Source organism: Lissotriton vulgaris, chromosome 8, assembly GCF_964263255.1.
Source record: "Lissotriton vulgaris chromosome 8, aLisVul1.2, whole genome shotgun sequence".
NCBI classification, from domain to species: domain Eukaryota; kingdom Metazoa; phylum Chordata; class Amphibia; order Caudata; family Salamandridae; genus Lissotriton; species Lissotriton vulgaris.
The window spans coordinates 1,227,096,678-1,227,121,511 of record NC_141696.1 but is presented as its reverse complement, the minus strand read 5'-3'; the positions used below and the strand labels follow the sequence as shown (position 1 = coordinate 1,227,121,511).

At 47.6% G+C, this 24,834-nt stretch overlaps 2 protein-coding genes across 2 annotated transcripts in view; one reads left to right on the top strand and one right to left on the bottom strand.

Moving 5' to 3' along the window:
- BRCA2 (BRCA2 DNA repair associated) overlaps positions 1 to 9,514 on the top strand; it is a 616,646-nt gene extending 607,132 nt beyond the window's left edge. Inside the window, exon 28 of the mRNA XM_086935127.1 lies at positions 8,643 to 9,514. Coding sequence (XP_086791253.1) covers positions 8,643 to 9,284 — 642 coding nt within the window. The 3' untranslated portion in view covers positions 9,285 to 9,514. The remainder of the gene's footprint in view (positions 1 to 8,642) is intronic.
- N4BP2L1 (NEDD4 binding protein 2 like 1) overlaps positions 9,300 to 24,834 on the bottom strand; it is a 127,024-nt gene continuing 111,489 nt past the window's right edge. The window contains exon 5 of the mRNA XM_086935128.1: positions 9,300 to 10,694. Within this exon, the coding sequence (XP_086791254.1) occupies positions 10,502 to 10,694 (193 nt within the window). The 3' untranslated portion in view covers positions 9,300 to 10,501. The remainder of the gene's footprint in view (positions 10,695 to 24,834) is intronic.

Below are 24,834 nucleotides of genomic sequence, written 5' to 3'. Positions count from 1 at the left end.
GACCAAACTGCCTGGTTGCTCGCATTATGCACTATTTTATGTTTGGGACTACATATCCCAGCATGCCCGGCATCACGTGATCACATCACGTGACTGTCAACTCGCCGTGCGGAACGAGGAAGCACTTATCAGACCTCCTTGAGAAGCGCCGGTGCCCCCCCAGACAGTACAGTTGACTGCCAGGAGACACCGTAAGCGAGCGCTTGCCTGTAATGAGCACGCTGGCTGCCTGACTGGTAATTGACAACGCGCTGCTCTAAACCGATCGCGCTACCACCATTGGGGTTTCGATTACTGGATCAGCGCATTAACGCGCTGGAACGCCTATTGCGCACTTTGGTTGCCTGATATTTATCGCGCTGACAATTCATAATTTAAACGCGATGCCCTAAAGCGATCAGGTTGATACTACGGGGGTCTATCTATTCGACCGGCGAACTAACGCGCTGGCAAGTCCAACTCTCAAAACGCCTAGTTTTCACGATGATCCTATTTATTTTAACTTAGTCTGTCATTGTCGGACCGATGGAGTCCAGTACAGGTGGGGCGTCCCACATTTCTACTAACGTAGATTCTGAAGGACTTATTGAGTAATCTGCCTCCGTGTAAACTCATTTTAATTTTAATTTTGATTTTTTGCTCTAAAAATGTTACTTGTGAATTGTTTTTAGAGCGGTGCTCCTCATACCTGCGCTGTAGCCAGGTGGGGTGAAGCCTATCAACCACCATATTTGGGTGAGTCTGCTAATTGACAATGTTTGTCCTTATACATGTGAATGTGTACCCATTACAGTATATAATTCATGGAAATATGACATCTTCATGTTCTTTTTCTATTTTGTTTGTCTTTCTGTGTGGATCTAATACCGTGCGATGCAACAGTATACGGTTGAGTATGTACCTGAAGCTCAGGTGATATTGTTCTTAATTTTTCAATCTAAGCAGCAGTGTTTTTATACACGGTCCTGAAGAATGCATTTTGAAACTATGTTCGATACAATGCAGAAACATGTTGACCACTATTAAGTACGGTGATTATTTAAAACCCGCACTTACACTTGCTTTTTAAACTTTAGGGATTGGGAGACACTAATAAATGTTGTTTGTCCACCTGATCACCTAATTTTATTGTACCTTCCCTCACTTAACACTCCTACCACCTTAACACTGCTTTTTCAGTAGCCACGTCAATCTTTGTACTCAACACACCACCCCTTATCACATATATCGGTCACGGTAACATCTGACCGGCCGTTTTGTCTCCTGGGTAAGGAGAACCCACATGATGAAAAAGAGGGCGGTACAGTGTGGCTTCTGATGGGAACTATTTCTCCATATGCTCTTGAGCCTCGACTTGGCCTGCATTCACTAACATGGATGACGTTCTCACTGGTGTCTTTTGTGTAGTTTTGGTGTTGTGATCCACTCTGTTTTGACTCTTTCTTGTGACCCCCAGGTATATTTTGTTGTGAAAATATTGTATTTTGGGGCATGTACCTGGTTGGTCGGTAAACTCGCCCTTAGACCCTACTTCCATTGTTTGTTGTGTGCGTTGATCTAAAAGAGCCAAGTGTCAGGATTGACTATACCAGGGAACATTGTGTGGATAATCAGCCCTTGGTTTGCTGCACTGGGATGAAGGGCAACGCAGTGCAGAAAAGGCCATCTCCCGCTGGATGGTTCTCTGCATCCAAATCTGCTACGTACAGCTAAGCACTAGCTAAATTGCAGCCCCCAGGGGCCTTGTGGGCTTGTTCCACTAGGGCCAAGGCTGCTACCACTTCATTGGCATTGGGAGGGCCAGTCCTGGACTTATGCCAGATTGCTAGGAGGACGTTAGTTCATATGACACCTAGGTCCGACAAGCGAGGCATTTTGCCTGCTCTGTCCTAAAGGACTTTTTGATTTTGAGCCAGTTCACAGACCCACCACCTGGGAGATACTGCTTTGGTGTCTATTCAAAAGGTGAGGAATCTGCAGTTAGAAGTATCCATCAGAAAAACAAGTTACATACGTTTGATAGTGCTTTTCTAGTGAATACTCTATCTAATCACATATTCTTCACTGACTCACCCACCTCTCTATTGTGAATTGGGCTCTATTTCCATCTAAGAAAATACCAAGCCTAGAGATCTGCACACTGGTCAAAACGATATGTTCCTGTGCTCAGTGTCTGGGGCGTGGACAGCCTAGAAAGCAGCTGACATATGAGCATGGGTGGCGCTTATATGAGGTTCTGCACGTCAATTCTAGAGCAGAACAATGTTGTGTGCTGCCGTACAGTGCCACCTACCAGCGCACAGAAGTACTGCTGAAAAGTTTTACGATTCATCTGACGCCAGGGGAATATTAATAAGGTGAGGAATCTGCAGTTAGTTACCAGAAAGAGCGTTAACAAAGGTAAGTAACTTGTTCTTCCCTCCTCCACCCAGGGCTCACAGTTGTCACAGATGCATTACTGCTGGGTTGGGGTGGGTCATCCAGGAGAGTTGGAGATCAGAGACCTATGGTCTCCGATGGAAATTCAACTCCACATCAACCAGCTGAAGCTTTGAGCGATCCACTTGACCCTCAAAGCCATGCTGGTGTTTATCAAAGAGAGCTTGGTGCAGGTTGGGTGGCGCAGTTTCTCAAGGACAACACAACCTCCATGTGGTCCTTTACCGGTTGGATTGGGCTCCGAGGCCCTGTGTCAGGAGGCTCTGGATGTGGCTGGAACAACAGGAAATCTTCCCCGTCACCCACCTCCTGGCAGGATCCCTGAATGCTAGAGTGGAAAAACAAAACAGGCATCTTCTAGAAGATCAGGAGTGTCCGTTCTATCCTGAGGTGGTGCTGGGTGTCTTCAAATACCGGGGTGGGCCAAGGCTAGATGTATTCACATGTAGTGTCAGCAATTTTTAGCACTGTTGTTTCCTCCAGGGCACTCATTAGTAAGCGCTTTCAGGCTGATACATCTCAGGCTCTGAAGAAGATACTGTAAGATCATGCCCTGTTCATCTTTATTGCACCGACATGGCCTGGGAAGTGTAGTACCCAGAGCATATGAGCATTTGCAGTCAGATCAGGCTTCTGCTTCAGGAGGACATTCAGTAGAAGCAACAAGCCAGAGTTCTGCATCTGAATCTCCACAATTTACACCTCCATATGTGGAGATTGTACACTAGCAGTTAAATGTTTTGCACTACCAATCTAGGTGGTGGATGTTATCCTTTGTTGTAGACACCCTCCTACAAAGTCCATCTACCCTGGGGCAGATCGGTTGCCCGGTGTGATGGCACAGACACTGGACATTTGAAAGCTAAAATCGCCAATATTCTTTTGTTCATTTTCTCCTTAGCCCAGCAAGGCCCATAGTGGGCACAGTGAAAAGCTACTTGTCGGCTTGTCTTTGTTGGATTAGTTGCCCTTGTTCAAGCCACTGGGTGTGATACTTTTCATGAAAGATCTTGCACACGTTTCCTCCCAATCCATCTGTGTTGCCCCAGTGGGACCTTAACCTGGTCTAGAAATTCTTATATGTATGCCCCTCACAACTGCTCCCTAAGGCTCTTGACGCTGAAAAGTCTTCCTTATAGCCTTGAAGTGTAAGTGAGCTGAAGGCCCGGTCAACGCATCTGCCCTACAATACCTTCTTCCCAGTCAAGTTAGTAATGATGTTGAGGACTAAGGTTGTGACATCCTTCCATGTTGGCCAATCACCTTGCCTGTATTCTTCACTCTGCCTCATCTCTTGTAAGAGGAGAGGCTGCATAACCTGAATCTAGGTACGGTGTTGAGTTTTTACATTGAGCAGATGAATGGTCAAAGGCTTCTCATGTGCAGTGATAGTTCTGAAGAGAACCCCGTCAAGAAGAGAACCCCGTCAAGGTGGATAGTACTCTGAATCAAGATCTGATAGGCATTGACTAAAAAGTAGCCCCTTGAGACCCCATTCTGCCAGGGTCAAGGCCACTACAAAGGAGTTGACACAGGGTGCTTGTTTTTTTTTTTTATATTTACCAGACTACGATGTGGGCATTGGTGCATAGGTTTATAGATTACTACTGCTTTGACAGCCAGGTCCAGCAAGAGCTCTTTGCTCGCTCGGTCCTGCAGGACATTTCGTTCCGAGTCTACTCCCCACCAACAATTGTTCTACACTTTACATCTGAGGGCACCAAAAAGGAAAGAGACAAAAAGCAGATATCTGATAGAGATTACTAGCCACAGATTCCTTAATGTAGAAGTATTCCCAGGCGTAAGACTGGATCTGGAAATTTTTCTTTGCCACAGCATCTCCACCTGACTCCGCCCTGAGGTCGTCCGCGGTCGTGACGTCCGCAAAGTCGCATAAGCCCCACCCCGGCGCGCCGACGTCAGTTTTTGATCCAAATCTTGTCTCCGACCTGTTTTCAGGCCTTTTCTCACACTTTGTGTTGAGGAACAGTGTGCAAATGACCTCGGGCTTCAAGACGTGTACTTCTTGTGCACGTTAGATGTCGGCGACAGACCCTCACCCTATATCTGTATGTGGTGTTTGGGCGAGCACCATGACTCTACAGACTGCGACGCTTGTCAGCACTTAAACGGAAGTCCCGGCAGAAGCGCAGATGAAATTGCTGTTGGCCCGCTTGTCCAGGTCGGTGTCATCCCAGCGTCCGTCCCCTACCTTGGAAGCCAGGAGCTGCAGTTTCCAACTGCGGCATCACCCCTCGCCACGGCCCCAAGGGCGTCGCTCGCCAGCTGGTAGGTCCTGCAGCTTGTCTCCGAGGCCCTGTCCTCGTTCGGCAGAGGGTGCGGGTTCCCCTCGGGACGTGTGCCCTCGCCGGTTTCCACCCTACCCGCCCTTCCCTGGTGTCAGGGCGACTAGGGCCCAAATGAAAGCCTATGCTGCGGCTCTGCAGGCTTCTTTGGCTCCTCTTCCACCTCCTGAGACGTCTGCAGATCCCGGGCCTTTCGCAGAGTAGACGGCGGCTTTGACCCTGGCGCCGACGGGTTCGGCTTCAGGTTGTAGGAGGGTGGGGTCATCGAGGTGCGATCCTGCGGGGCTCTCCTCGTCGACGCATGGCGTCCCTGCCTCACCGCAAATCCCTACGGGGCTCCCTGTGGAGTCTCAGGAGATCACAAAGACTCAGGGCGTTGCCCCCCTCGGTCCTCTGAGCAGGCGGCTGTCTCACTAGAGGCCGAGCCGGTGTCTTTTTGGCGCTGAAGGCTTTCCTACCCCGTCCTGGCGGTCCAGCGGGTGGAGGCCGGGACCTGCGGTGCTTTCCTGAGTCCCTCTCGATCCTCTATGCAGGCGGCTGCCTCGTGTGAGGTCGAGCCGGCCCCTTTTCGGCGCCGTTCCTTAGCCGACCCGGCTTTGCCCCCGCCCCATTCACCTAGGGAGCACATGGTGGAGGTCGACTCTGCTCCGCCGATGTCCACTCCGGTGCCGACAGACGTCGAGCTGGCGCCTGTGGCGGACTCCACGGCGCCGTGCCGGCATCGGGTCCTCGACTCGTCTCCAGAGGTTCCTTCCTTACCGGAGGTTGGTCATCTCCTGGTCTCTTCTTCTCCGGAGACGAGACACCGCGTTGTTGCTTTTTCATCGGCGTCTTCTAGGGATCGCTCCTTGCCGTCCCCGCGGCCTCAACCCTCGGACCCTCTCTTCCGCAGCTCGCGGTTGCTTGCTCCACCAGCTTCTTTACTTTCCCCGGGGCCACTCAGATTCCCCACTCATCCGTGGATTCCCCACTATTCAGGGGCTGGCCGTTTATTCCACCAGCTGGACTTGGGGATGGACGGCTTAGTTTACAGCCGTCGCCCATGGAGGAATTGCTTTCTGCTCCGCGGCCCCCTACGGAGGCCAGAGTTGTTTTTATTTGGGCTATTTCCACGGCTGCTGGCATTCTGCGAATGGGTGACCCCTTCACCCCATTCCCTACGGATCACCTGTTGGAAGTTCTCCACCAGGGCTCTAGTGGACAGGAGCTACTTCCATTCGAAGCTTCGCTCCACAACTCTCTTCTGTGGGCTTGGGGGTGTCCTGCCACGGGTGATCTGGTACCTTGGCTGCTCCTACACCTCCACTGTCCTGCTCTGCACGACCCAGTCTGCCTTTCCTTCCACCTTTCTACTCAGGGCCCTTCTGCAGACTGCCTTTCCTTCCTTGCCTTTGGTGTTGTTTCCTCCGTCACAGGAGGCCCGGTGGTTGGATTCATGGGGGCAAAACATCTTCGCTTCCTCCAGTGCTGCTTTGCGGGAGCTCAACACCCTTTGTGTGTTGTCCAGGGCTACCTCCAGCCTGTGGGATTCTGTGGAGTCCCTTCTGTCTCATGTCTCCCACGAGGGTCCTCGCGCTGATCTACGGCACCATGTGTTGGACGGTCGGGAGTAGGCTGCGTTTATTCTTCGCGGGGCCTTGGATGTTGCTGATACTCTCGGCCGTGCTATCGCCACTTCTGTGGCCCCCGTTGCCATGCTTGGTTGCGGGATGGTGTTTTTCCTGAGAATATTAGGGAGCCTCTGGTTGACCTGCCCTTTGATAGGGTTCTTTTGTTTAACACCCACGCGGACTCTGCCATTCAACGTCTCCTTGCGGGGCTCCATCCTCCTCCCCCTCCGTAAGCTTGGCTTGTTGATCTTCTTTGGCTTGATGGGAGGCGTTATCCCATCTTTTTCCTGGAATCTGCTGTTTTGATTGGCCCGTTTGTGTGTTCTGTTTGGTTTGACGTGCCTTCGGGGTCCCTAAGTTGGCCCACTCTCTACTGTTGGCTGCTGGTACAGCCCTTCCGGCAATTGTGTATTTTTTGGCTGATTGTTAAGTCGTCTGGTTCTAACCGCAGGTCATTCAGTTCATGTTCTCTGATGCAAGATTTTTTTTTCCCTAAGATTGGTTCCCATGTTTTCTTTGGGACGCGTCATAACCTAAGTGGGGTACTTGTAGCTTTTGTATAGCTCTGTACTACGCTGGGAGGGTGTGAACTTCCCTTCGCTGGTTCCTCACCTTTCCTGGCATCGCTGTATACCGCTGATGCTGTTTCTTTGATCTTTGTCTGGGCATAGCTTGCGCTGTTTGTGTTGCTCCAGGTTCTGTCACTTTCAGTATCCGCTACATCGCTGGATCAGCTTTGGCATGCCGTCTGCCGTGTTGTGCTGGTATTTTCCTGTGTTCTGTTTGACGGCTTTAGTCCATCCTACGTATTTTTCTTCTTCTCTATTGGCTGATCCCACTTTTTCGTGGGTCGTTTTTTGTCTGAAACGGTCTTCCTTTAGGGGTTGTTCTGGATTTTCCTTGTCTTTGCTTTCGTCTTGCGCTCAGCTTGGTCTGGGTGCTCGGCTTCATTGTACTTGCCAGCTGCCGGCTGCCCACGCCTGCTCTTTCTGGTCAGCAGCCGGGGTTTTGGCATGTGCCCTTATGCTTCTGCCTCTTGTTCTGCTGGAGCCTTGCGAGATTGCGTCTTTCTTCTCATGCCTGCCTTTCTTGACTGTGGAGCCATCCTTGCCTTGTCCGCTGGCTCGAGGCTGAGGCCGGTTCAGCTGTCCCCTTCACTGTGTTTGTTCTCCTGTGCAGGGCTCTGCCTCAATTTCTACCTCGTCTACTTGGAGTTTCGGGGTGGTTCTTTCTTCCTCGGTACTCCTCTGGCGTTGTCTGTCCCTCCCGGGCTTTCTGGCGGATGTCCCTTGTACCTTGGATGGGCTTGGGGTATCATGGCCTCCCTTCGCCTCGTTATTGCTTTTTTCTGCTTGGTGGGGGGGTGGACCTTCCTTCCGGTCCCAATGACACATCCCCTGTTGGGGCCCTGTGTTCTTCCACCCTGGTAGGGCTCTCTCGCAGACCCTCCTCCCCTCTGGGTATGTCTAGGGTATCTATGCTACGTTAAGGAATCTACAGCTAGTAGTCTCTATCAGCTGTACAAGTTACTTACCTTCGGTAACGATGTATCTGGTAGAGACGATTCTAGCCACAGATTCCTTCACAACCCGCCCTTCCTCCACGTTCTGTGAGGACCTTCAGCTTGGTCTTCTGCACTCGCCTGCCTCCGGGTGGTTTTGCCTTCTGCGAGTGCCCTCTTTCACTTCCTCTCTAGTGGGATGCTCGTTCTGTTTGTTTAATCCACTCCTTCCTTTCTGGTGATTGGTTGGTGGTTTCATGGGTGCTTCTGCGTCCCTGCACCCTGGTCTTCCAGTGTGGGGCCTACTCATGCTCTTCTCCCCTTTTCATTGCCTGCCTGCGCCCCCCCCCCCCCCCACCACCACCCCCCCCCCGGCGCGCAGAGATGCTGTGGCAAAGAAAATTTTCCAGATCCAGTCTTACGCCTGGGGATAGTTCTACGTTAAGGAATCTGTGGCTAAAATAGTTTCTACCAGATACATCGATACCAAAGGTAAGTAACTTGTACGTCAGTGCGCAGAGGTGGTGCTTGTATGTGGCTTCGCTCCATCACCTCTGGAGCCATAGGACCCCCACCTGTTGGTATTCAGGAGCATTTTTTCTTTTCTGGATTCAGTCAGGTGCTTGGAGAAGTTGAGGAATTTAAAGTGAGATCCACGAGAAAAAGCATTACCAAAGGTAAGTAGCTTGTTCTTTACATCTGAATATTTACAATCGTGCGTCTCCATTTGTAACTTTTTTGTGAACAACTAACATTCTATCTTATTATTATTTTTTTTTTACATAGACACCTTCAGATGACAAAACACAGTTGTTAAGAGCATCTTTGTCTATGTTCACACCTGAACGGAAATTGTCTGTGACCCCAGTGTCTGCAAGTATCACACCACAGGTTAGTTGCAGGGATAAGAATGAACTTGATTCTTGTAAGGACAGCAAAAAGAAAAAAGCAATACATTTCCTCTGCCGCATACCTTCTCCACCCCCAGTTTCTCCAGGCCAAGCAATGGTTTCTCCATCTCTGCAAAAAGCATTTAGACCACCAAGAAGTAGTGGTCCTCCACACTCCAGTATAATCAGGGGGAAAAACTGCAAATCAATTGGTGCCAGATCTCTCCAGAAATGTAATACTAATTCTAAACCGGAGGAAGGATGGGTAGCAGATGAAGAACTTGCAATGATAAATACCCAGGCACTTTTATGTGGTATGGATGAAGAAAAAAAGATGTGTATTTTGGGTGAAAGCTCAAATGATCTGCTTAGTGATGCTGAAATAAAAAAAGATTGCCACCAGTCAGTTATAGGCATCGGCACTGATGCTGTGATTGATGTGAGACAGGAGACTGAAGATGATGAGAAGAAACTAAACGTAACCCAGCCTGTATCATACCAAAGAAAACTGAAAAGAAGAAAAAGAAAATGTTACTAAAGCAAAATGTAAATATTCTACTTTGTTAAAAAGGTTTTATTATATTGTAGATAAATGTATATGAAGCATAGCACTGTTCTATTTTCATATCTGTACTGAAACATAATTTATGAAAGATGATATGTGGACAAAACTTTAAATATCTAAACAGATCTGTTTTATCACTTGAAAATTCGAGATTTTACAACTTTATGTACTGAAATATGTGTTTAGTGTAAATAAAGTGTATTAAGAATATCGTAGCGCACAGAGTAGTACTTGTGTGCATGTTATGCTTCTTAGCTGTGCCCTTCCTATTTTTTTTTCTTACGTTTTTTTAAAAAAAACTACCCATATGCATCCATACAAAAATTACATTTTTACAGAAAGTACAATTTGCATTATATCATTTTTCTCCTAAAAAATTATTCGAATGCTCATGAAAATTGATGCACTATAGTAAAACGTTAAGCGTAATTAAATGAACTGAACAATGAAAGAACTAAGCGAAACGGTATTGGCAGTCTCGTACAGGGTTTTCTTACTAAGATGGCCACCCTTAACCACTGACATTGTTGCCCTTTCTAGTGAAGGAAGCTTCTCACACCAGTCACCACTTCTGTCAGGAATGTCATTAAATAGGCTAAAACGGTAGTGTCTGGTCACGTTTCCCTTGTACGAAATGCTGTAGTACATTTGCACGAAGCAAAAGAAAAACCACAGAACAGACTAAGTAAACAAAGCAATACAATAACTTCACAGCAACATTTCCTGAGACATTATTGGTTTACACAGTCTTAGTCAGTACACAGTACTGCTAAGAATACATAATAACTTTTCTGTGTAGCTGAGCATGTGCAACGCATCGCAAAATGGAATGAAACATAAGTGAAAATGATAAACCGGATCAGCTATAAACGTACAAAAATATTTGACAATGAAAAATTCTTGATAATTAAGACTTTTCCAGTTTAAAAACAAGTGAAAAGGCACTGCAAAATAGAATAGGTGTATACAGTTTAGACTGGAAAACTACATTTGTGATTCGACTGGGCAGTGAGAATAAAGTTTTAAAAAATCGGTAGATAATGCAATCTAAAGGATTTTCTTATTTTAGCTGTTGCAAAACACATGACTTATTTTGCCTTGTGACTTCACACCCACGGTGTTAGTAGCAATATTGTTTACTGGAGTTTTGTCATGTTCTATTGCTTAGAGAATCAAAATAGTCGGATATTTTAAAATCCACTATGAAATTGACCCCGTCTGTTTCGTCTTTCATTTGACATAGCGCCATGTGTTTTTCTTTCTGGTACGGTTGTCCGGGTGCTTGGTTCATCAGAATGGAGCACCATGTGAAATGTGACATTGTGCTCATACTGTTCTTTCATGCGCTGTATTTTCTCTTTAGGGACCCCATGACTATTTTTCCTGCCAACAAAAAATACAAAAAAACAGTTAGTTAAACATAAAAACTAAATTTGGCTCATTGCAACATCATTCCCTTGCTAGCGGGCAGTATTATACCGATATGTAGATAAAATCAATAGGTGAGTGGTATGGTGTATTAACTTACAATTAAAAAAATACATTTTTCCGACACAAAAATGCATCATCGTAGCAGAAAATGACTGGCAAATATTTACATGATGAGCGTTTAAATATGAAAGTCTTAATTACAACAATGTGCAGATTTTGCACAAGAAAATTAACTACCTAGTAGTCCGTGAAACTTAGGAATTTTTGTTTCAGTTTTTTCATTGTGAACTGTCCCTACCAATTTGCATTGTGGCACCTGGAAAATCTCATATTAGTGACCAAGCAAAATGAAGACTACCAGCTGGACCACAACAGACTAATGAATTTCCAATTTAGTCAACCATCAAAATGATGTAGAACTAATTGTAAGTATATTTGTCTTTAAACAGATCAAAAGAGGCTTATGAGGAAGGATTTGGAAAAGTATTTTTAGGACTGGCTAGGTGACCTTTAGCTGTCCTGCCAGCCTCTCATCATAAATGAAAGCAGAGCATGGGGTAACAGGCAAAGCCACTGTTGTGGCCTACATTTTGTCTCTAACGAACACAGTATGTCAAAAAGGAGTCTTGGATGTGGGGATTCTAAGAGGCTTGAGTTGGATGAAGAGGAGCTGAGATACCTGTACTGTGTCCTTTGCCTGTTCGTTGTTAGAGAAATAAATACAACTTGACCTGACTGGCGATGGATGATCTTCAAGTAGCAACCACTCTAACAACGTTTCATTATTTTAAGAACCTAAACATTTATTTTTAGCTCTGAATACTTGATCAAAGTTGTGGTAATAAGGAAGAAATAAATACCTTCAAGTGTTCATGCCCGGCAGAGGTTAGTGATACCAAGCAATTAATGGCTGAAGGGCTAGCATTGAAACCTAGTTAATGGTTTAAGCGTGTGCTGGTGTAAGTCTGGCAGAGGATCTAATTTACTGACTCGCACTCCTCCGGGCATGTCTCTGTACCATAGAACACAGACAACGCCTCAGCACATCTCTAGTCCGACACCGTATGCTGCAGCAAATTGCCAGTGGTAATGGGCAATCTTGTGATGCGCAAGCACAAGATTGTATAGCTCCACCCGTTTGTGCATCTTCTCAGGCTGACCAAGCATGTTCCGGAGGGTATTTGCTTGTGCCAGACCCAGGGGTGCATCAGCTGGAACAGCTCGTTCATGGAACTTCGCAGTATCAAGGTATTTCCAGTGAACAATTGTTGTTAGTTTTGCCAATATATTGTCTCTTCTTCTGGAATTTTTAAAGGCAAGGTGGATGCTACCAGGGGCCATATGAACAATTGATAACTAAAAGAAGCTATTTTGAACAGGCAAAGGAAAGTAATGGCAAACATATATTAATAGTCAATGCATTGACTTATGTGCAGCCCCTCCAAACCTAGTGCCTGCAGTAATTATTCCTTCCAGCATTCCCCTGTTGAAGGGAATCGTGGTGCAAGCTAGGTTTGGATATATTGTGGCTTTTTAATTTCCTGTCTCCAGGTGAAAAGTTTGCTACTAGTGGATTATCAAACTGCCTCATATGCCCCACGGTGAATAGAATGGTTGAGAAGAGAAATGGCTTAGTGAAAGTGTGTCCTCAAATAGCTGTGGAAAGGAGTCCTCTATCTATTTATTTATTTATTCAGTGTTTTCTATAGCGCGAATATGACCCAATCCTGGGTGTCAGAGCGCTTTACAATTCAACAGCAATCAGCTTCCTTCAATGTTAACACATTTACAAATAATATATATATTAAGTCCTACTAGGCAACAACTCGGGTGACAAGTACAAGTCATGACATACTTACATTTAAAATGTAATACCCCTCCTAAAGAAAACGAGATATCAGCAACTGAATACACTGTTACAAGTTTTGTCCAATATCCATGTGGCTTGATAAAGGCACCTTTCCATATCCATCGTCCCTAAATCTTGCGAATGGAATTAAAAGTATCCAAACAGGGCTGATTGTAGCCAATAGGTATGAAACAATGAAAGCCAACTGACTTGTGCTAGCCCCTGAGACTTTGCTCTGAGATTAGCAGGTCTATCATCCTGTTTACCGGCATCTACTAGCACAGAGTAGAAGATCCAGAAATGATTTAAGTTCTCACAAGGAGCCAAGAGTTGACTGCAGTTAGTTAAGGGAGGAATTTACTCATGAGAAAGGCCTTAGCCTCTTTTTTGAATCACAAGACCGAGGCGATTCCTCTAATATTCATTGGAAGCGCATTCCAAATTCTTGGTGCAGCTCCCGAGAATGCTCTATCATAAGTTCTCTTCTTACGGAAGAATGCTGGTTTCAGTAAGACATCTGCGGACCCCCTCAAAGATCTAATGCCTCCAGAAATCGTACATTTCTGGGCAAGATAAAGTGGTGCTTTGTGTGTAATACACGCCATCTCTAGCTTAATTCTTGCCTCGTATGGTAGCAATTTGAACACTTTCAGATGTGGAGTGATGTGGTAAAAAAATGTTGTACCCGTTAAGAGTCTCGCTGCCGCATTGAGGCAAGCTTTTACTGGAGCTCTTGAAATCTTAGGAATCCCTGCTATAGCTGTGCATCCATACTCAATCCTTGAGATAACCAAAGCTTGGACTGCCGTTTTAAGGTCAGCAGTGTGTGTGAACGGTTTCAGTTTCTGAGATAGCTCAGATAGAATTGGGCATTTATTTGCCATAGTGTTGGTGTGCTTGCATTTTTAAATCCTTATCCAGCGTGATTCCAAGAGAAGAGCAATTCTTCTATGATCCAGCCCCATCATTTCAACCTGAGTACCAGGAGATGGAGGGCGAGGCGGATTGGGAGGGGTCTAAGGACCCTCTGGCACGAGAGTGTGGTGTTGACGAGGGCAGCCAAGGCCTTGGCTCTTGAGCTCCCTGCCGTGGCCGTGTGGACTAGCCTCCTCACTGAGGTCCTCAAACCGCAGGCAAGCTCTTTGGAGCCTCTACTGCTGTTCAATGAGGCCTTAACTGACGTTCTGTTGGGCACTTGGTCCAGGCCTGCTACAGGTCCCCCTGTAGATAGGAACGTGGCCAGACGCCACTGCCGGCCCCGGGCGACCCTAGTTTCCTGTCCACCCACCCCACCCCGAGAGCCTGGTTATCCAGGCCTCTAATTCCCAGACCGCATTACCGACAGCTCCCCCTGATCGGGAATCCAAAAGGTATGTACAGTACGGAAAAAAGATGTTCTCCTCACTTAGTTTGGGGTTGCGGTTGGTCAACACTGCTTGCCTTTTGGGCCTTTATACCCACTCTCTGTGGGACACGATCGCGGATGTGGTGCCACAATGCCCGGAGGAGGCCCGGGTTAAACTCGCCCAAGCCCTTGCGGAGGGGCGAGATGCGGCACGGTATTCCATTCGATGTGGGCTGGATACCACGGACTCGCTAGGTATTGCAACGACGGTGGCGGTTCGCCGCCACGCCTGGCTGAGGTCCTTCCATTTTTCGGCTGATGACCAGAACACCCATATGGACATGCCGTTTGATGGCCGTTGCCTCTTTGGCGACAAGGCAGACAGTGCGCTTGAGCGCTTTAAGGACTCCAGGGCTACGGCCAAGTCCTTGGGCCTGTCGGCCCGCGCCAGCAAACTGCTGCCTTTCGCTCCTTTTGTGGCCAAGGAAGGGGCACCCCCACACGTCCTGCCAGCCACGGGCCGCAGACTAACATCCAGTGCGGCGGCAGACGTGGTAACCGCTGTGGTGGTGCCAGGGAACAACGGCGAGGCCAGTCCACATCCACCCCGCAGCGTCTGCCTAAAAGCCTTCCTCAGTCCAAGTTTTCAGGACCATTTAACGCCAGTGGGGAGCAGGGTTCGCCATCACCTCCTCCACTGGCACGACATCACATCGGACAGGTGGGTGCTGCAAATCATCCAAAGGGGCTACTCCCTCCCCTTCGAGGCGACCCCTCCAGCCATGCCACCGCAATACCACCATGTGTCGGGGGATCACTTGCAACTTCTGCACAAAGAAGTTACGGCCCTCTTGTCAAAGGGCCATCGAGCGCGTTCCTGGGCCAGAAGTAGGGTGTGGTTGTTACTCCCACTACTTTCTGGTTCCTAAGAAGGTCAAAGTGGGACTACACCCTATCTTGGACCTGCGGAACGTCAACGGCATCCTCCGGAAGGAGAAGTTCAAGATGCTGACTCTAGCTCAGGTCTTAGCTGCCCTAGACCCGGGAGACTGGATGGTAGCGTTGGACTTGCAGGACGCTTATCTTCACATCCCGTCCTGCCGGCCCACCGGCGCCACCTGCAGTTCACGGTAGGCCACGAGCACTTTCAGTTTACCGTGCTCCCCTTCGGCCTTACCAGCGCCCCTCGGGTGTTCACGAAAGTGATGGCGCTAGTCGCAGCTCATCTGCGCAGATTAGGGGTGTCAGTCTTCCCCTATCTCGACAACTGGTTGTTGAAGGCGGGCTCGCCCCAGACAGTCGTCAGCCACTTCCAGACTACGGCCAACCTCCTGCACCTGCTGGGGTTCTCCATCAATGTGCCAAAGTCACACCAGTATCCCTCTCAGAAGCTCCTCTTCATCGGGGTGCTTCTAGGCTCGGCGCAATTTCCGGTTTATCCTCCTGAACAGCGGATATTCAGGCTCTGATTCCGATCTTTCAGCCTTTATCCCGAGTCTCAGTCAGGTTGACGCTGCGGCTTCTGGGGCTGATGGCCTCCTGCATCCTTCTGGTGCATCATGCCAGGAGGCGGATGCGGGCTCTGCATTGGGACCTGAAGTTTCAGTGGGCCCAGGATCAGGGCATCATGTCAGACCATGTCTTGATCTCGGAGGACACTGCAAGACAGTTGCAGTGGTGGCTCACGGACCGCGATTGGGTCAGCGGCAGATCCCTCTCCCTACCCCAACCGTAGCACGTAATTGTTACGGACACGTCCCTCCTGGGCTGGGGGTGCAACATGGGAGAGGCGGAGATCAGAGGCCTCTGGAGTCCCAGCTGCACATCAACCTTCTGGAGCTGCGGGCGATCCGGCTTGCACTGAAAGCATTCCTCCCCTCTGTCCAGGGGAGTGTAGTGCAGGTGTTCACGGACAACAACACCGTCATGTGGTACTCCAGAAAAGAGGGCGGGGTGGGGTCATGGACCCTGTGCCAGGAGGCTCTGCGCCTCTGGGAATGGCTGGAACATCAGGGTGTGACCCTGGTGGTTCAACACCTCGCAGGTTCCTTGAACACCGGGGCGGACAAATTCAGCCGTCGGTGCATGATGGATCACGAATGGCGTCTGAACTCGGACGTGGCGCAAGGTCTCTTTCAGCAGTGGGGAGAGCCTTGGTTAGATCTATTCACCACAGAAGAGAACGTGCAATGTCATCAGTTCTGCACGTTGGATTTTCCAAGGCAGCACTCGCTCGGAGACGCTTTTCGTCACGAGTGGAGCTGCGGTCTGTTGTACGCCTATACCACTTCTGCTCAGAGTGCTTAAGAAGATCAGGGAGACCGGGCCCAAGTCAAACCTTGTGGCTCCGGACTGGGCATGAAGATACTGGTATCCTGAGTTACGCAGCATGCCAGTCGATCCCCCGATTAGTCTGCCTCTTCAGGAGGACCTTCTGTCGCAGCAGCAGAGGACGGTCTTCCACCCGAACCTGTCCAGCCTCCACCTCCATGCGTGGAGATTGAGCGGCGACAGTTGAGGCCATTTGACTTGCCTCCTGAAGTCTGCAATGTGATTCTGGCAGCCAGGCGTCCCTCCACAAAAGCGGTATATGCCTGCAGTTGAAACAAATTTGTGGCATGGTGCACAGCAAAGGCTGTGGATCCACTCTCTGCCCCCCTTTCTGAGGTTCTCCTCTTTCTTTTTTCTCTTGCCCAGCAGGGCTCTACTCTAGGCACTCATAAGGGCTACCTCTCTGCCATTTCCGCCTTTTTAAGGCTCCCTGATCAGCCCTCTCTTTTCCAGTCCCCAGTTGTAAATAGGTTCTTGAAGGGCATCTCTCATGTTTCCCCCTGTTCCTTTCATGATGCCTCAGTGGGACTTGAATCTTGTTCTGACTTATCTGATGTGCGCTCCCTTCGAGCCACTTCATAACTGTCCTCTTCGTCTCCTCAAGCTTAAAACTGCATTCCTGGTTGCCATCACCTCTGCCAGGAGAGTGAGTGAGCTCCAGGCTCTTTCTTCACAACCTCCTTTCCGTCCATCTGGACAAAGTTGTGTTGCGGATGCGACGCTCTTTCCTGCCCAAGGTAGTCACAGCCTTCCACATCAAGCAGCCCATCACCTTGCCCACCTTCTTTCTGCCTCCGCATCCCTCGAAAGAGGAAGAGAGGCTCCACCGACTAGACCCAAAATGTGCACTCTCATAGTATCTGGATCGCACACGCCAATTCCGGGTGGATGACCAACTCTTTGTTGGTTACGTGGGTGCTAAGAAGGGACGGGCGGTGCACAAACGGACCATTTCTTGATGAGTCGTTTTGTGCATCAAGGCTTGTTATTCACTGGGTAAAAAGTAGCCTCCTGTGGGGCTGCGTGCCCATTCGACTCGGGCCACGGCGGCTACTACTGCCCTGGGTCGGGGAGTCCCCTTGCAGGACATCTGTCAGGCAGCTACGTGGGCCTTGCTGCACACGTTCGCAAGACACTACTGCCTGGACAGCCAAGTCCGGAGAGATTGCTATTTCGGCCGTTCCGTTCTCCAGGATTTTCTGGTGTAATTATTGGTTCGCAGACCCACTACCGGGGTTGGTATTGCTGGGGTATCTATTCTAAGGTAAGGAATCTAATACTAACCTGTTTCTTTCAGAAGCACAAGTTACTTACCTTTGGTAACAATATATCTGTAAGAAACAGTAGTTAGTATTAGAGTCCTCACACATCCTCCCCGTTCTGCGAACCGATATCTAGGGTTAAGGTCATCCCTTTTCAGGGCACTAGTTTCATGGCACCAGTGTTGGTTTTTCTTATGGCTCTGCCTTTCTGGCGCGGAAAAGCTGTGTATAAGAACTGACGTCAGCGCGCAATGGCGGTGTCTAAGTGCTCCGACGACGTCATCTTGGCGCCAACGAAGCCGACGACGGATGCAGAGCCGCAGACGACGCCTACAAACGCGCAGGGCTACTGCTACGCAAATAAATTCCGGATCCAGACTGACGCCTGGGGATATGGTAAGGAATCTAATACTAACTACTGTTTCTTACAGATTTATCGTTACCGAAGGTAAGTAACTTGTGCATCTGAACACTGCAAGCACAAGAGAGAGAAGAAAATAAAACCGAACAGAAAAAATTGTGACTTTGTAAAAAACAAAACGTATCCCACTCCTAGCGCATGCTGTCTGGTGACGAGGGGAGGCTCTGCGCTGTACACAGAACTAAGGGGCCCATTAGGATGGCAGGCGGATCGCCCCGCCGGGCCGGCGGTAGCCACCGCTGGCGCGGCGGAGGCGATCCACCCACCATCCTTGTGTGAATGACGCCCGCCATATTTGTATGGCTGGGGGGGTCTGCGGCAGACGGAAACACCGTCCGCCGGTTAACTCGTCAACCGGGCGGAAAAAGGGCATAACATGGTGGTGGTGTCTGCAAGACACCGCCATCCATATTATGATTAGGACGGAGATGAGCCTATCCATGGCGGCTTTGCAGCCATGGAAAGGCATGCAGTTTCCTCTTGTGGGTGCCCGTTGCGGGTTCCCTGAGTGTTGGAGTGTGCACTTGGGGTGGGGGTACCCTCCTACATTGGCATGGACAAGGTGGCAGGCACCGCGCGATGCCTGTCACCTTGTGTATGCCAATGCACAACGTGCATTCCCAGCATTGTGAGCACTGTCTGCCATAATGCTGGGAATAGGGGATGCCACGGTGGCGGATGATCCCGCAGCCCGCCATCGTATTGGTACCCTAAATGAGCCTGAAAGTCTGTTGATGTCGGCTCGGGGACAAACATAGCAACAATTTATGTGGAGAAGAAGGAGCAACTGGGCAACTGCAGGCCCTCTTTGGCAAAGCACAAGCTACACCTCATTCTCCAAAATGACTAAGAGCCTCATTTATGAGGTTTTGCCATAGGGCAGCGCAGCAGGAATGCCTGCTGCGCTTCCCTACGGCACAAGAAAAGGGCAGGAATGCGCTGTATCTATGAGATACGGCACATTCCTGTCCTTTTCCCCTGCGCCGGCGCACAATGGGCTGCTGTGCGCCAATGCAGGCACCTTTGCACCTCTAGGGAATCACTGTACCTGTCACTCTAGCCTACACGTGTTTCATCACAGCATGTGGCTGTGACTCTTCAGGGCTGATCTTAATGATCGAGGCGCGTTGTCGGGTGACCGGTGATAATTCCGACCCGGTCCTTATCTGGTGGTTTTTGTTAAAACGATCACGGCACCAGTGGTTTGCCGGTTGCCGTCAGCAAAAAAGTTGAGTGTAGGGTTCACAGTGAATAAGTCAATATCGGTATTTGGGCCGTGTTTAGCCCGTGGTCAAGCCTGGTGCAGCTTCGGTTTCCAAGTGCGGGAACAAAAAGTGATGTTACGGAGGCACAAGGAGTCTCATTAATGAAGCCCTAAATGTTTACCTAACGTTCATATTACACCTTATATCAGACCCAGGAGTCATGCACACCGACTGAATCACGCCCAGTGGTCCAAGCTAAATGGCACCTTCACTTCTTCCATATACTGCCAGTGTTAAGAATCTGCTAGCACTAAGAAAAGTCCTTTAGACCAAAAAATAAGATCAAGATGCTGGCCCTATACCAAACCAGAGCCTATGTGTACCTTCTGTGTCTCGCCCAGTGGTACCACACCCAGACACAAGCGTGCCCTCTGTGTCACATTCAATGGTTCAAGCGACATCAGGACGGACCGCCGCTCCGTGGATTCAGCAGAACTTTCAATCAATTGCAGCATCTGCTCATCAATCTTGTTGTATAGATGCGAATCCATACGGACGGGCTCCATTTCCTTCACCTGGAGTCGGGCTCAAAGAACCAATCTCTCCTATCTGGCTCGCCAAAATGTAGTTCGAATATGAATTAACGTTTGAAAAAAATGAGAGACGTGGCATTTCGCAATACAGGAACAGTTGTTTAATTAAACACATAGGCCAGGGAGATTAGGCAACAGACTTGGGGTCTAAAAACTGTCTCAAAGCCCATAGGTTTCGGCCGTCGTCTTACAATTTACATTAAGCATCATAAAACGATTCATGCATTCCTTTGGCGACAGATGTTTGGGCCTAGTCACTGGGCCATAAATCAGGGGTTTGATAAGAAATGCAGGTGAGCATATTGCGGGGCCAGTGGGTACATGTCCAGATGTCTGGCATTAAGAGCACATGATCACTGCATGCAATTTGTATGCTGTGTTCCCCCTACTCCAATCGGCTGTGTGTTCCTAACTTAGTGTGGCATCTGATTCAGTGGTGTTTTTGAGAATGCATGCTCCTCCGGCCAAATGTGTTTAATTGGGGCCAATCTCCTGAGACCATTGTGGTGTTGCTGCCTATCTGTGAGATCGATTTGGGTTTTCCTGTTCGCGCGTTGTGTGTAAGGGTTGCGTGTTCCTCCACACCTGTGATCTGTCAATCAGTTACTCAGCAGCGGTCAGAGAGATGGCAGCAGGTAGTCTAGCGGTGCTGTGTCTTTGAGGAAAATGTTACTAAAAGACGGCCACCCTCAAGACCCGCATGACCCTTGAAAAAACAAAAAAGAGGACAATTCTCAAAGTAGAATTTGACAACGGGTGAGAGCCTTACGCCTCACAAGTTTGCATGTTGTGCATGCATAGAAAGGCATGGATACGGTCAATAGGCCCGAACGAACTCCTGAAACATGTTTGCATCATCTTTTTAGGTTTAATTGAACAATTATGCCATAAAAAACCTCAACAAACATTTTATCCGTACCCCAAGTACCCTAGGAATAAAGGAAACTTTTGGGTACACATGTGGGTATTTTTAACTATATACCTTTCATCTAGATCCCTGCTTGTCCTTTTTGATTTCATTTAAGAACTCCCATTCAATCGATGGTTGAGTCCGCCCTGGTGGTATTATCTTACCATGGTGTGGATAGGCGCCAATGATGAAGCATGTCATTATAAGTGAGTGATGCGTCTACTCCAATATCTTTGGATATCCTAGAGGTGTGAGGAGGGACCTCCTATGGAGAGGGTAAAAATACTGCCCCCCCCTTTTCCCCTAATTCATTTTGAACATTCCAGTTGTTCTTGTGTGTGATATTAACCTTAGGAAAATGCAACTAGTCTTATTATCTCTCGATCTCCATGTTGTGGTAAAATCAGTTGCTTCCGGCCTAAGTTGCAGGGCCAGCCTAACTACGTATTTCTGACTCAGTGTTGACGGGGAAGAGACATCAGGTAAATTCAGCAATGGCAATGCAAGTTTGTTTTTATACATACATACATCAAGATGTACATCAACATTGTATTGTCCAATATTAACAAGATCTTTAAGTGAGGAGTTCATAACTTCTTTTATTTCTATGGTAGAATGTTGGTATTTACAATTACTCAAGCTTCCGCTTGGGAACATTAACTCCTGGCTTTTGCCAGGAACAGCTAAAGTCAGACAAACCCCAGCAATGCACCACTTTTGCGCCTACAGATAACTTAGGAATACTGACGTATCTGTAAAGCCTTGCGACATGGAGGGCAGTACAGTAAATACGGCGCACCCATGGTGTTGCAAGGAGGGCGCACTGAAAATTGTTGCATTGCTGTTTTCACGCAGCGATACAACACTTTTCATAAATGAGGCTCTATTTGAGGGCGTCTGTTTGGGAATGTGGGAGGAAAGGGCCAGGGATTAACAAATACCTAGGAATGGCACTCTGTTAAAATATAAGATATCACCAAGAAATAAATGTCTATCTCTTGTTGGAGTGAGAGGAGGGAGGTGAGAAGGAAGAGGCAGAGATGAACACCCGCTTGGGTACTCTAATAGATGTGTTTGTTACAAAAATGAGAAAAATACAATAACATTTTGAAAAACTGGACTTTCTTGAAAACAGCAAGACGCAACAATGTACCTCTTCGTGGAATAAAAAAAAAGTGCCCAACCAAGAACTCGAATCTTATGTCCAGACTTTATTTGCCCACATCCTGTAACACTAAGACAGCCCTCACATCCACCATGATGACACCCGCAGGGTGGTCCCAACTTTTCAGCTGTACAGGAACCTAACACCCCAAGTCTCAACCCCAAGAGGAAGAAAAGATCTTGAGTGAAGTTAGAAAACAGGAACGAATGGTTTTCTGTGGTGACACCATTATGCTCTTCTAGGATGCCTCCCCCAGACTATGGATAAACAGAGGAATTCAAGGAGGTGAACCCACCTGCAACAAGAAAAAAATCCTCTCCAGATGGGGATAAACGTTTTGCCTCGACTTCACCAGCAAAGGCCAATGCTTTGCAGTCAATAACACCAAAGAAGCCCAGGAAATATTGGGTGTGGTCACTTCATCAATGTCAAGAGACCAAAACAGGGAGGCCCTCTACCAGTGGGACCAGAAACTCATGGCATATCCCTCAATCTTCTAGGCCACACAGAAAAAAGTGACAGCACAGTCAACAGCAGCAGAAAGACCATCCCCCATGAGCCGAAGAAAACAGACCACTAACTTCACAAGTGGAGCTTGAGATCAATCAGTTCCATTTAAGGTTTGTTATCCTTCGCCTGGTATGACCCACTTGTACTCTTACTAAGCCAGGACAGTGGGGTCCTACCAAACCTAGAGGAGCTAGCCACAATTTTTGTCTATTTGTTAGTAGGTAATTTCTTGCATGGAAATACGGGTGCTCTAAAATAAATTGGGACAGTTTATTCATGCTGCCATCAACACCTCTATTATGGGTTCAAAGGTTTTTCATGGTTTTTGTTGTTGTTACAGGGCACAGGGAGGGTGGGCCACCTACCCTGTCCAACTGGGAATCACACGACAGCACACTTGCAAGCAGTGAGATTTTCTGAAATGAGCATACAAGGGGAATATTCACTAAAGAATCTGTGACTTTGAATGGGCAGCCCCCCTCAAGCAAGTCCGTCACAGAACAACAATGACGCCCTTAACTGAGACTTTGCTAAATGTTTAGGGCCTCAATTTCCCAGTAAAATGATGAGCTGTACTTCAATGGTTTCGCAGGAAAGAGGTTGACATGACCTTATTCATTTTCGATATCCAATGAATGCAAGCCTATTGGTTCCTGACACAATTTCACACTACATACAGATCCAAAACCTCCTTCGAAAGGGACTAGACTTTACTCTGGAGGGTAAAACCACAGACAAAAAGGGAAGGGTGTGGAAATTAGAAGTAAATTGGGCCAGATACCTTACACAATTATATCTATGGTGATGATGAGAACAAAGAAGTCTTTTGCTCCTCCCTGTTCCACAGACAATGGCAGTTCCATACAGGGGGCTTAATAATGGAGGAAGGGAGTTGATTTCAAAACTGTGATCCATCCCCAACTTGAGAGATCCCGTCTGGTGTCCTCAGACACCACATCTCCGCCGGCACTGTTGGAGTTTCTCACAGAGCTGGATTTAGTTGGTATCTGGAAACACGAACGGAAACCTATTGCCTCATGTTCACACCTCATCTATTGATGTCAGGTCTCTGTCCAACCATGCCCCAATATTCCTGCAGATTTCCACACCACCCTCATAAAAGCAAGGCCCACACACCTGGATAAGTAATGAAATAGCTGTCCATGCCCCAACAGTATGTGTAACCATAAAAGAAGTGATCAAGAGGCATTTTGAAGAAAATGATAATGGAGAGGTAGCGGTGGCTACACTATGGGATGTTGCCAAGGCAGTAATTCAGGGAGAATGAATTTCTCACTCGGCTATCTTCGAACAGCTCGAGGTGAGTTACAACAATTGAAGATGAGGGAAGCAGCCCAAAAGCTTTTCTACATTAAGCAAAAATACTATGAACAAGGCGACACAGCAATAGGTTACTGGCCTGCAAACTCAAACAAATTAGAATCTGTAACCACATTAGGAAAATAGTAGATATCACTTCTTCGAGTGATATCCGGGCTCTCTTTGCCACCATAATCCTGACTTTGAGCCAGCCTGAACACTTTGGTGGGTGGAAAAAACATAGACACAAATTTTCCTGTCTGAGGAATAACCTTGTTCTGGATTGACTACGCCAGCCCCAAGGCCACATGGTTTATGTGCATATGCCATCTCGTGCGCCATATTCCGCATGATTTGCTGTTTTAAAAGTAATATGTAAGAATGTGGCCATGTGTTTGTCTTCTTCCGTAGCTTAAAAAAAAGTGTTAAAAAAAAGTATGAAAATGTCTTCCACAGTGGCAGAGATCTCCACAGAGAAAAGATAGGAGAATCGGAGGTCTCCATATGTCGGATTGTACTACATAATGCAGTTTGTGAATAAGGGCCTCAGTTTTCCTCTTAATTCCTATTAATTGAATACAATTAAAGTGGGGTCAAGTTTATTACATTCAAATATTCATAAACTAATAAAGAAAGACTCTGGAAGTTAATATAAAATAATTGCAAAATGTTTAAATACATTTAAGGAATAAGGAAAGGCTTCTAATTTCACACAATTATACCAGTTGAAAACATACAGAACGGTTAAAAATGTGCTAAATGCATTAGAGAGTAGGTGATACACATCAGCAAAAAATGTGTTTCAAAAGGACAAAAGAGAAAGCAATCACAATTATAATAAAGTAGAACAAAGTAAATAGTTGATGTTAAAGTAGATTGGGGTAGGGATGACGTAGTGAAAGCAAGGGAGTGGTAGCAGATGTAACTACAGGTATTGTAGTAACATGCAACTTGGACAGCAGAGTATTTCATGACAGGACAAATTTGTTCCTAGACTGATAGTTACCAATGTGTTATGACATTCATCCCCAGCGGAGTTTTGAAAAAATCTGCAAAACTGAATTTGACTAATAAACAAGAGTGATGCTTTCCAGAGTTCACTTACTGGTGAACACAGTTGTGTCACTCACTGATTGTGGAGTGATACCTGGTTTGTTATCTAGGCAAGGAAATCACTTCCA